At 42.1% G+C, this 13,714-nt stretch overlaps 1 protein-coding gene across 1 annotated transcript; it reads right to left on the reverse strand.

Moving 5' to 3' along the window:
* Positions 1–1,833: 1,833 nt before the first annotated feature.
* On the reverse strand, positions 1,834–9,586 carry LOC143519475 (uncharacterized). The gene is made up of 2 exons (XM_077012934.1): positions 9,140–9,586; positions 1,834–2,290 (listed from the first exon to the last, which is right to left on the reverse strand). The coding sequence occupies exons 1-2, from the start codon at positions 9,506–9,508 to the stop codon at positions 2,138–2,140; spliced, it is 522 nt and encodes a 173-aa protein (XP_076869049.1). The 5' UTR covers positions 9,509–9,586; the 3' UTR covers positions 1,834–2,137.
* Positions 9,587–13,714: the final 4,128 nt, after the last annotated feature.

Below are 13,714 nucleotides of genomic sequence, written 5' to 3' on the forward strand. Positions count from 1 at the left end.
CCTACAACACCTGGGCATGCTCCTGATGAGGTGGTGGATGGTCTCCTGAGGGATCTGCTCCCAGACCTGGACTAAAGCATCCGCCAACTCCTGGACAGTCTGTGGTGCAACGTGACATTGGTGGATGGAGCGAGACATGATGTCCCAGATGTGCTCAATCGGATTCAGGTCTGGGGAACGGGCGGGCCAGTCCATAGCTTCAATGCCTTCATCTTGCAGGAACTGCTGACACACTCCAGCCACATGAGGTCTAGCATTGTCCTGCATTAGGAGGAACCCAGGGCCAACCGCACCAGCATATGGTCTCACAAGGGGTCTGAGGATCTCATCTCGGTACCTAATGGCAGTCAGGCTACCTCTGGTGAGCACATGGAGGGCTGTGCGGCCCTCCAAAGAAATGCCACCCCACACCATTACTGACCCACTGCCAAACCGGTCATGCTGAAGGATGTTGCAGGCAGCAGATCGCTCTCCACAGTGTCTCCAGACTCTGTCACGTCTGTCACATGTGCTCAGTGTGAACCTGCTTTCATCTGTGAAGAGCACAAGGCGCCAGTGGCGAATTTGCCAATCCTGGAGTTCTCTGGCAAACGCCAAGCGTCCTGCACGGTGTTGGGCTGTGAGCACAACCCCCATCTGTGGACGTCGGGCCCTCATACCATCCTCATGGAGTTGGTTTCTAACCGTTTGTGCAGACACATGCACATTTGTGGCCTGCTGGAGGTCATTTTGCAGGGCTCTGGCAATGCTCCTCCTGTTCCTTCTTGCACAAAGGCGGAGGTAGCGGTCCTGGTGTACTGGTCTGTCTCCTGGTAGTGCCTCCAGCCTCTGGACACTACGCTGACAGACACAGCAAACCTTCTTGCCACAGCTCGTATTGATGTGCCATCCTGGATGAGCTGCACTACGTGAGCCACTTGTGTGGGTTGTAGAGTCCGTCTCATACTACCACGAGTGTGAAAGGACCACCAACATTCAAAAGTGACCAAAACATCAGCCAGAAAGCATAGGTACTGAGAAGTGGTCTGTGGTCCCCACCTGCAGAACCACTCCTTTATAGGGGGGGTCTTGCTAATTGCCTCTCATTTCTACCTGTTTTCTATTCCATGTGCACAACAGCAGGCGAAATTGATTCACAATCAGTGTTGCTTCCTAACTGAACAGGTTGGTTTCACAGAAGTGTGGTTAACTTGGAATTATATTGTGTTGTTTAAGTGTTCCCTTTATTTTTTTGAGCAGTGTGTATATATATATATATATATATATATATATATATATATATATATATATATATATATATATATATATATATATATATATATATATATATATATATATATATATATTCTTTTTTGTCTCGGGTGGCATGGTGGTGTGGTGGTTAGCACTGTCGCCTCACAGCAAGGCAGTCTGGGTTTGATTCTCGGTCTGGGCTGCTTTGTGTGGTTTGCATGTTCTCCCTGTGCTTGTGTGGGTTTTCTTTGTTTCCTCCAACGGTTCAAAAACATGCATGTTAGGTTGATTGATCACTGTAAATTGCCCGTAGGTGTGAGTGTGTGTTGGCCATGTGGTGGACTGGCGACCTGCCCATGGTGTATCCTGCCTTCACCTGAAGACGCTGGGATTGGCACCAGCCCCCCTTTGACCCTGACTAGTGGGACTAAGCGATAAAGATGATAGACAGATGGATGTCTCTTCTGGAGTCATCAAAAACAGATTTGATATCATAAATAGTAAATATCAAACAAAATACAGTCATAATTCTATGGGCCCTAATGTTGTGGGCAGTATGAACAATAAACCAAGATAGAAAGAGTCAAACCAGACAAGGAGTGCCTTTGATTTCACCTGTTTGGTTCGTTTTTTATTATATATGTTTTTATGTTACATGGTAATGCATTTTATCTTGTACAATTCAAACACTGGACAGTAACAGTTTAAATGTCTAAATACTCAGCAAATATAAACAATGTATGGTAGGTGAGTTATGTTTTTATTTCAAAAGGCAGATTATAAAAGTTATGTATATTGTGTGTGCCTAATATAATAACCAAATTCATATAAAAGAATACAGGCATTTTATGTTCTTTGGACAGAGCCGTCTTTAGCGAAGCAGATGGTAATTATGCAGAGTGGCTTAGCGAGCACTGAGGACTGTTGTGGCGACAACCACAACATATATAATGATGATCGCAATTCCAATGCCCAGAGCGGTGTGGTTGAGGATGCGAGCGAGACGGGAGCTCCTCTCTGCCTGACCTCTATTTCCCGACATGTTGGCCTCTCGAGTCTGAAAGGAAAGCCAGACATGCCAAACATCAAACTCACTATCATGTTTTGTGACTTCCTTCATGATTACAGTGATGTTAATGTGATATATTTACTTACATGTTTATAAATATTAAGAATAATTTACTATAAAGTTGTTCTTAATTATGAAGTTATTCAAAAATTTTAACAGTGTTAGTAATAGCACACATAACACTGTTAGGTAAGGCAAAGTTCACCAAATGTCTGAACACATACAGAGACATCAAAATGAGTGCCACAGGGTAGAATTTCTGATACTACATATTTTGCAGGTGTCAAAATGATTCAATGTTGTCCAATAGGCAAATGCTGTGCTTGGAATAAATGTCACGAGCACCACCATTACGATTTAATGTTTTACTATTAATAGTACCTGTTTGGTTTCACTTCAGCATAAACCAAACCAATATAACACAGCTGGTAACAGCATAACACAGCCTGTGCAGCTTCCTGTCATGTAGCATTTAATTTCCTATGAAGTAACATCCCGAATTAATTGGTACATATAAAATACTGAATGAAGTCAGCTAAAATGGGCCATCAGATAAAATTTGTCAGATAAGGTTGGAACGTCATAGCTCTTAAAATGGTAATATAAATATAATATAAAAACGTTACATTGCCAGCTGCATTCTCAGGATGAGAACTGATAAGATATTTTAGTGAGACATTATTGTTAGTAGTGTGGATAAAACTATATTACATGTGCATTTAAACCACATAAAGGCTCACAAAAACCCTGATAGTAAATGATTTAAAAAAAGAGATAGAAGTACTTGTTTACCGTACTGGTTTTAAATTGAAATATGAGGTGAATAAAGAAAGAAAGACAAAGAAAGAAGAAAGTTTGCCAAACCATGACCTAGTTTGATTTATCTAGTGGGAACAGCACAGGTATGCAGAAACTGTGGTCTGACATGATGTAGAGGAACATGCAGATGTGTTTTGTCTGGTGGGAACAGCACAGATAGCATAAACTGTGCTATGATATGATGTGAAGGACCTAGCAGATATTTAGATCTGTTCTGTTTATTGTTTTCCCCAGAAATGTTTTAGTGATACAGATCATAAAATGTATCACAAAAAAAAATACATATATAGGAAAAATCGAATATATGAAATATAAACCCATAAACCTATTTAAATTATACTAAAATCTACCTCTCGTTTGCACCGATGGTTAGCACCTGTGGTTTTGCGACAGGCAGGTTCAAACATGTTCTGGAAAACCACAGTAAAAGTCAAGCAGTTCTCATAAAGTGTTACGATTATTTTTAAACACACTGGTACTTCCTGAGGATTGGTTGACTGTACCAGAGCTAAACCCCAAGAGTTGCCAGGCAACATCATAGCACAGAAATTGATATATATTATCATTACCTGTTTATCATCTTTCATCATCTTTCACTATCTATTATAGTGTGATCTAACGGACACTACTGTCTTTGTGCTCATTGTAAAGCTAGTAAAGGCTGGTCATGGCTATTGGAGTACGAGTTCACACAATTACTTCCAAGAGCTGTAAACAGTAAAATTATTTATATAACAAATATTTAGAATTACAACATGTAAGGCAGCCGGATAGGCAAGTTCCCACTTTACCAGGCACTGGTGCATTCTGATAAATAGCCAATGTTTAGTATATGTATGTATTGTTCTCAGCCCATGTAATTACTGTTGCAAAGCAGTTTCAAACATGTCAGTCACAAAGGTGATTTAGCAAAAATGTAACAGCCAAAGAGGATTATGTAGTACTTACGGGCAAGGAATAAGGCAATAAGTGCCATCAGTGGCTGTAGTTAACACTTACTTTAAGAAAAAGGAAGAGCACAGGGTAACGTATAAGAGTGGGGGAAGATGCACACAGGTTGACTATATCCTCTGTAGGAGATGAAACCTGAAAGAGGTTAGTGATTGCAAGGTGTTACCAGGGGAGAGTGTAGTTTTGGAGGTGAAGAAGAGGAAGAGAGTGAGAGAGGAACCTAAGATCAGGTGGTGGAAGTTAAAGGATGAGGACTGTGGTGTAAAATTCAGGGATGAGGTGAGGCAGGTACTGGGTAATGGTGGTGGTGTTCTGGATACCTGGGATGAAACTTCAAATGCAGTGAGGGATGTGGCTAGGAAGGTACTTGGTGTGACCTCAGGACAGAGGAAGATAGACATGGAGTCGTGGTGGTGGAATGAGGAAGTTCAGGTAAGTTTGAGAGGAAAGCGGTTGGCTAAAAAGAATTGGGATTTTCAGCGAGATGAAGAAAGTAGACAGAGGTACAAGGAGATGTGTGGTAAGGCAAAGAGAGCAGTGGCAGAAGCTAAAGAGAAGGCATATAGCAAGCTGTATGAGAAGTTGGACACTAAGGAAGGGGAAAAGGATCTGTACAGATTGGCCAGACAGAGAAACCGTGATGGGCAGGATGTGCAGCAGGTTAGGATGATAAAGGATAAAGATGGAAATGTGTTGTCTGGTGAGGAGAGTGTCTTGAGAAGGTGGAAGGAGTATTTTGAGGAGCTGATGAATCAAGAGAATGAAAGGGAAAGAAGGTTAGAAGAGGTAGAGGTTGTGAATCAGGAAGTGCCCCAGGTGAGCAAGGAGAAAGTAAGGGCTGCAATTCAGAGAATTCGGGATGATATTCCAGTGGAGGTATGGAAATGTTTGGAGGAGACAGCAGTGGAGTTTTTGACTGGGTTATTTAACAGAATCTAGGAAGGTCAGAAGATGCCTGAGGAGTGGAGACGAAGCATAATGGTGCTGATTTTCAAGAATAAGGGCGACGGTCAGAGCTGTTGTAATTACAGCGGAATAAAGTTGATCAGTCACAGCCTGAAAATCTAGGAAAGAGTAGTGGAAGTTGGGCTTAGAGGAGAAGTAGAGATCTGTGAGCAGCAGTATGGCTTCATGCCAACTAAGTGCACCACAGATGCTATGTTTGCTTTGAGAGTGTTAATGGAGAATTATAGGGAAGGACAGAAGGAGTTACAGTACATTGTGTGTTTGTTGACTTAGGGAAAGCTTATGATAGAGTACCGAGACAAGAGCTGTGGTATTGTATGAGGAAGTCAGGAGTGTGACAGCAGTGAGATGTGCGGTAGGAATGACAGACCGGTTTAAAGTGGGGGTAGGACTACATCAGGGATCAGCCCAGAGTCCCTTCCTGTTCGCAATTGTCATGGACAGACTGACGGACGAAGTTGGGCAGGAGTCCCCTTGGACTATGATGTTTGCTGATGACATTGTGATCTGTAGTGAGAGTAGGGAGCAGGTGGAGGTGAGCTTGGAAAGATGGAGTTGTGCTTTGGAGAGCAGGGGAATGAAAGTGAGCAGGAGTAAAACAGAGTACATGTGTGTGAATGAGAGGGCAGATGGTGGACAGGTCCAGTTACAAGGAGTTGATTTGGTGAAGGTTGACGAGTTTACCTACTTAGGGTCGAGGGTACAGAGTAATGGAGGAAGTGAAAGAGAGGTAAAGAAGAGAGTGCAGGCAGGGTGGTGTGGATGGCATAAAGTGTCTGTGGTGATCTGTGATAGAAGGGTGTCGGCTAGAATGAAAGGAAAGATCTATAGGACAGTAGTGAGACCTGCTATGTTGTATGGACTGGAGACAGTGGCACTGACAAAGAAACAGGTGAGGGAGTTGGAGGTGTCTGAGATGAAGATGTTGAGAATCTCATTTGGAGTGACAAGGATGGATAGGATCAGAAATGAGTTTACTAGAGGATCAGCATATGTAGCATGTTTTGGAGATAAAGTTAGAGAAGTGAGATTGAGATGGTTTGGACATGTATGTTAAAAAGAAGAAAAACCGGGACAGGCACGTGAAAACCGGGACAGGTGGCAACACTAACACACACACACGCGCACACACACACACACACACACACACACACACACACACAAACACAAATGTAAGATATATTTTCCCACATTCATAATTTTCCATTAGCTCTCCATTTGCCTCATGCATTACCAGAAAATCCGATATGTCTAGTAGGCCTCAGTAATCACTGCAACAATCAAATATTGCATTACAGTCACACCAAATATGAGAACACTAGTATTGTTTTCCTGAGAATTCCCCCAATCATTGTACTGTGGGTCCTGTTCCGCTGCGCGAGAATACCATTTCAACAACTCCGCTAAAATGTTCCAGTGATGTCTCCATAGCTTTTGACTGTGAAATAGTTCTAGCCGCAGATGTTCTGTGGGTTGTTTTGAGTGGTTGAGTGGTGGTGATTTCCAGTGCAGCCAGAACGCACATGACTCCCATTAAATGGACACAGGAAAGTTTAATACAGCAAACGTAACAGCTTGACCCTACTGCCCTGAACAGAGTAACACCTGCCAGCCAGACGTGGGTTAATATTAATTTTAGTGTAATTAAATATTTTCATTTCCTAATTTAATGAAGCTAACCAAGCTGATTTTACAAGAACTAAACAAACAAAATATGTCCTGGTAAAATTAAATTACTGATGCCCAGCTGAATGAGTCATTGACTAATAGGCTTGTGTTGACTAGATATGCTGTGGAAACAACATACTCTGTATTTTGCCTATAATTGTCTCATTCCATAATAAATGTTCATTGGGCTGAACAATGGCTTGAATATGTTTAAATGTTCTACTGCAGTTTTCATGTCTTAGACAGAAGTTACCAAATAAGTATATATTAATATATTAATATGTGTCTCAATTGCTAGTGAGTTGTCTACATAGGCAAGCTTTTGAGTCAATATAAGCACATACCTGAAATAAAGGTTTACCATTTCTTAAACACCTTAATATGCTTAAGAAGTCTTAATTTCGCATTTTCACGTAAGTGTACATGTACTGTAATTAAAGATGAGTCCATTTGTGACTTTAGAACATTACGTCTGTCTTGGGAAAACACAAAGTTTCAACACAACATTCTACCTTTTCAATGTGGTTGCTCAAATGTGCGTAACATGGTCTCTTCATCTGATGTAACATCTGTCACTTCCTCAAGTCACACCAAGCTTCAGCTTAGTTTCTCAGGTCCACAAATATTTGCTGAATACCATGTGACTCTATTCATTGTAATGTTCTTTGTGTGGTTTAAACTAAACTTCAAGTATTTTAAATGGGTAGGGTGGAGCTTGGTTAGATGACCAGTCCCTAGAGCAATATTGTATTACAAATGACATCCATTAGTCAACCATATAAATCAGGGGTACTCAACTGGCGGACCGCGGTCCGGATCCGGACCCGAACGCAGTCCTGTCCGGACCCAATCTCATTCCTGATTAACTGGATACGGACCAAAACAAAACCGTAGCATTTATTTCAGGGCTATTGAAAAAACACTCCGTCACGAGTGTTACGTTCGCCACCCCCCCCCCCCCCCCCCCACCCCCCCGCTCAACAACTTACGTTCGCCAACCCCCGCCCGCACCGGACCTCAGGTCACAGGTATCTGCCAAAATTGGACCGGGGACAAATTTAGTTGAGTACGCCTGGTATAAATGCAACTCTGACTCCAACCTTCAGTTATATATGCGTTTTGCCAACAAGGATGATGTCCGCATCATTTATGGTAAATGGGCTGGGAACTGGAAAATTTGTCAGATGAACATGACGTAATAGCATTCATATATTATTTTCATTAAACATGTCATTATCATGGAACTCAAAGTTCATAACAATTGCAAATGAATCAGTACAGAACTAATTACATAATCCCCTATTAAGCCTGCAGCAAAGGTCTGAATACATATGCTGAGAGCATACGTTATAATAAAGATCAAGATTATTGTAATCTTGATTAATAAAGATGAAAGATTATTGGCTTTAGTCAGTATTCCTCAATTCTGTGAAATATGCAAACTGTTCCGAGTTCTCATTTTATAAGAGGAAGGCAATTTTATTTTTGTTTTAAGAGAATGTTTGTAATGTAAATGTAATGTAAATACATTTAAATCGATTTAAAGTTATGATGTCGATGGTCCCTTGCTGTTGCAATTTCAGAATTAAAATGGCTTCTACTATGAGATAAAAGAGCAACAACACAATAATGTACATCCACTTTCTCAAGACAATGTCAACCTTTATAAAGTGCCTTCATAAAATGTAATTTAAACAGATAACGTGATGAGAAATCACTTTAAATTAAGAAAAGTATGTGAAGAAAGTAATTTAAAGAACACAGTGTACACATAGCTTGTCAAACAATCTTTACACAAAATAGCCAGCCACTCAGAAGCAACAGAGTTTGGCCCCTCATTTACAATACAGCCTACACTGCACCGAGTTGATATTCTCATATTTCATGAAGACAAAAACTTGGCCAGATATGGACCGGAATCTACCATAAAGGTCATGAGATTGTACAAAACACCAGTATGACACAAACTAACCCACTATCCTAAACTAACCTAGAGTGTTACATCCTGATTGCAAACTACCATTTTTGGCACTGCCCAAAAGACTGAGGAGCACCTTCTCATCTCCTGCCTCACCCATGAACTTGAGGTTCAGCACCCACCAACATGATACCACTGACAATCGTTATATGTAAAGATATTACACTATTAGACACTATTAGACACTAGGAATTTAGTCATTATGTATATTCATCATACTGGATAAATAATACTGGATTTGATCAAAAGATATGCAAACTTATTTGCAAAACAAATATTTGTGATACTCTGTCCCGGAAAGTCAAGCCTAATAAATGTCACTAATTATATTACAGAATACAGTTATCAGAAGAAATTATCACTACTTAACATTTTACAGCTGAAGGTTTTCAGCTATTTATAATGAAATAATCCTCCAAATCACCACAGCTAACAAATTCATAGTACATACTTACATTTATAGAGTAGATGAGAGCAGCAATGCCAAGTGGTAGGCAGCAGCACAACAGCGTGAAGATCGAATAACCCAGGTAATCAGGCAACGGCTGACCCAGTGGGGCAGGTGTCACATACACAGTAGGCTGGGCAACGACAACAGGCTGGCCGGCATACATCCCCTGATATGGTCCCTGGAGAGGCTGACCATACGGAGCTCCATAAGGCTGACCGGGGGGGTAGCCAGACTGGTTGGGGTAACCTCCTTGAGGTACGGAGAATTCAGCACCATAGTTGTTCTGATATGCAGGAGGTTGATTATCCATGCCTGATTTCTCCTCAGGATTCCATCCAGTAAGAGGGGCGCTTGGTGGACTTTTGGGGTCCATTCTGAAGTTTTAGATTTAGGTAAAATATTGGCTAGTCTGTGGACTGCACTTCTGGGTTTAAATGCTACTTGTCAGCAGCTGTGTACACTTTTGATTCACATGAACCTTCCCACTGATTATATACATGCTCTTCATTGGTCTGATCCCAAGCTGAGGGGTGGAGCCAGAGCTACAGTCTATTATTTCTCAGGTCATTCAATACCTCTTCTCACAAGTATTTACATGGACAGAGAGACAAATAAGATGATCTATGTTTACATTGCAAGATAGGTTTATATGTATTTCTAAACTGTGTGCATAAAATTTTTAAATTTTGTAAAACAAAATTGAAAGGAAAGGAATTTGCTCCAATATGAAAAATGAAAATATTTTGATGTATACCGTTCAAATAAATAAACCATAACATGTTATTTGGTGTGTTTTTTCTTAATAATTAGTACTTGAGTGATATCAAAGTCACATGCATAATTTTTTTCCACCCGTGTTTGAAGATGGTAAAATTTAGAGAGGAAATGAATCAGCAGCGACCTCTAGGGGTCACATTTGTAACTCAAGCCTAAGTAAAATAAGTAAATTTTGGGCATACCAACCAGAGTTAAAGAAAATGTAAATACTATTCTGTTTAAATATAATCTCAATAGAAACAAAATGTCCATGCAAATTATTCAGTACTTTCCTGTGATATATCTAGAAGATCTCAGGTTTGAAGTCACTTCTCTGTTTTGGACTTTTTTTTTCAGCATGATGATTTTAAAGGAGGACACATGGAATGCCAATGGCTGCTCCCCAGCAAGCTGACGTGGAGGGTAACTTAGTTTATGTGTAAGGTCCTGTATACCCACTCAGCCATCTCAAGTCTTAACCCACACCTTTTCTCCAATTTTTTAACACAGGATCCCCCACTCTGTAGTTTCGCTTTGCAGGCAACAGTTTATGAGAGCAAAATGCTACTGGGGCACTAGCTGGGCCACCCAGTGGAGGATTGGTTCCCTTTTGAGTCTTGGTCCTACCGAGGTTTCATCATATTCCACACCTAGAGGGTTTTTCCTTGCTACTGTTGGCCCTGGCTTGCTCATTAGGTACCTGGACCCATGCACTTGTAAAGCTGCAATTGGGTCTGCCCTCTTCTCAAAGATGGAAAGAGGAAGAGGAGCATTATCTGCCATCTTCCCAAACACAGAAAGAGGAAGAGGAGCATTATCTGGCATCTTTCCAATCCCAGAAAGAGGAAGAGGAGCATTATCTGGCATCTTTCCAATCCCAGAAAGAGGAAGAGGAGCATTATCTGGCATCTTTCCAATCCCAGAAAGAGGAAGAGGAGCATTATCTGGCATCTTCCCAAACACAGAAAGAGGAAGAGGAGCATTATCTGGCATCTTCCCAAACACAGAAAGAGGAAGAGGAGCATTATCTGGCATCTTTCCAATCCCAGAAAGAGGAAGAGGAGCATTATCTGGCATCTTCCCAAACACAGAAAGAGGAAGAGGAGCATTATCTGGCATCTTCCCAAATACAGAAAGAGGAAGAGGAGCATTATCTGGCATCTTCCCAAACACAGAAAGAGGAAGAGGAGCATTATCTGGCATCTTCCCAAACACAGAAAGAGGAAGAGGAGCATTATCTGGCATCTTCCCAAACCCAGAAAGAGGAAGAGGAGCATTATCTGGCATCTTCCCAAACAAAGAAAGAGGAAGAGGAGCGCTCTCTGTCCTCTTCTCAATAACTAAAAGGCCAGCCACTGGTGTTGTGGCTGTTATATATTTTTGTCACAATACAAAAGTAGCAGGAGGTGAGGATGGTAATGGCACATCTTTCATATCCATGTTGTCTGACCAAAACCAGAGCACAACTCAAAAGGCTCGATAGCCCTACAGTGAGAAATCGAGGCGTAAAGTGCTCAAAGTAATCATACCCAGATGCAAATAAAGAGGAATACTCAGAGGAGTAAACAGTCCTTAGCTCATCATGGCTCTTTAAGTTCAGCCCTGAGAAATGCATAGCACTGGATGATGGGACCTGCAGGTATTTATAGGGAGGAGTAAATGAGAGACAGGTGTGAGTGCAGATGAGAGGGTGTGTCAGTAGGTGGGGGACTGTCAGCGGGGGTGTGTCCTTGTGCAGGTATGTCTGGGCCTGGGTGTCTCCCCTGAGGACTCCTACTGTGACACTTGTCCTGGTTCTGTTGTCTAGTTCCTGTTTTATTTTGTAATAATCCACTTGTATTGTTTCATGTTTACTTCCTGTCTTTGTCTTTTTATTGCTCGTTTTTGATTGCTCACACCTGTTGTTTTGTGGGGGTGGTGTCAAATTATTATATGTTTATACGTTTCCTCTCTGCTGCACCTAAAGCGATCGATCACCAGTGGGTGGCGCCAGAGCGAACTAGTAACTCATTGAATCATAGATATAGATCGGAGATAAATAAACTAGATTTTTTTCAGTGTGAGAAATCGGATGTATGGCGTGTGAAGACAGTCAAATGCGTGTGTCTCACGCTCATTGCATGAAAGTTGGCAACCCTGCGTCTTTCTTTAGTTGTCACGTATTCCTTCCTAACTATATTACCCCTTTAATAATTAATGTAATCCCTCTTAGTCTCCTATGTTGTAGTGTTGTGTTATTTCCTTTTAAATAAATATTCATCATCTCTGACAATCGTTACAGTAGTAATATAAAAACTATTTTTGTTCATAAAGTTATTTTTGACCCATGTTGTGCATTAGAAGGGGTGTGCATATGTAGTCCATCAAAGTTAAACCTGTGCACATAGAGGGTGGTGCAGCTTATCAGGTGTGTATGCAACTGAATTCACGCAGGAGGAAAGTTCAATAATGGTTTGGGAGGGATACAGTCCCGAGGAGCACAGCTGAGTGCCGGCATCCTAAATCCTGGATCCTGACCTCATCACCTCCTTTCACCACGTCCATCCTAACCTACCGGCACCTCCCAGACGAGGGAGGTCTCGCTCCAGGCAGTTGGTGGGACCCTTGGGGCGGGGGGTTCTGTCACAGTGCTCTGGCCCCACCCACATAGAGGCAGGCCCGCATACACACAACCACTCACTCAGTCCCAATCACATATTTATTGATTATCATGTTCACCTGTTCCCACTCCTCTGTTTACTATTCATGCCTGGAGATCCCTCTCTTCTATGCTACACATTGCCAAGTCAACAAGCACCATGGAGGTGCTTCCTGTGTGCTTAACGCATTGCCTTCAAGAGGGACATTCCTGCATTTAATTTGCACCTATTTGTGAGCCTGCGCATTGCTCTCTATCGAGCTGCTATGACAGCCCTTTCTTTTGCATTTGTCTGTCTTTAATGGATTATAGTGACTATAGCTGAACCGCTTGCCTTCTGTGCCCTTGATGCCAACGTCACACTTATCTTTTGATGAGGATCAGTATTGTGCTGCATAATTTATTTATATGGTGGATCATGAAATTTTTAATGTTGGATTAATGAGTATCGGCATATCTGAAAATAAAAATCTTATGGTTTAAAAATTTATCGGGTAGGACACAATGTGTGCAGATGGAGGGCTATATTGTAGCGACTACTACTCCTCGCAATGAATTCCCTAACAGACAGGCACTTGGCCACTCAGGGAGTTTTAGCCCTTTAAGTGACACTGGGGGAGCGGGATTTCTGGATTAAGCAGTTTCTGCCTCGGTTCCCAAACCCGCTTCAGTGGTGACCCTGACGTGATTCGGATGATTCCGAAGTATTTGCGTCATGTCGGCGAACGCAGTAGCGCTTAAATTACCGGAGTTTTGGGAGCAGCATGCTGCCGTTTGGTTTGCTCAAGCCGAGGCTCAGTTCGCCATCCGGAAAATCACGGAGGACGACACGATGTATTAGGATGTCGTCGCAGCCCTGAACAACGGCACCGCCTCCAGAGTGGTGAGTTTTCTTCAAGACCCTCCGGAGGACGATAAGTATGTAGCCCTTAAGTCGCTGCACCTACAACTCCTCGGAGTCTGAGCGTGCCCACAGGCTTCTTTCGCTGTCTGGTTTGGGCGATTCCAAACCTTCGGAGCTGATCACATGCTGTCCCTACTGGGTGACCACCCGCCGTGTTTTCTGTTCAGGGAGATTTTCCTTCAGCAGTTACCCAGCGAAGTTCGCGCAACCTATCGTGCATTAGCTAGGGAGGCCGACAAGATTTTCTTGGCCAAGCAGTGTTTTGCAACCACGCATGTCTG

Source organism: Brachyhypopomus gauderio, chromosome 7, assembly GCF_052324685.1.
Source record: "Brachyhypopomus gauderio isolate BG-103 chromosome 7, BGAUD_0.2, whole genome shotgun sequence".
NCBI lineage: Eukaryota > Metazoa > Chordata > Actinopteri > Gymnotiformes > Hypopomidae > Brachyhypopomus > Brachyhypopomus gauderio.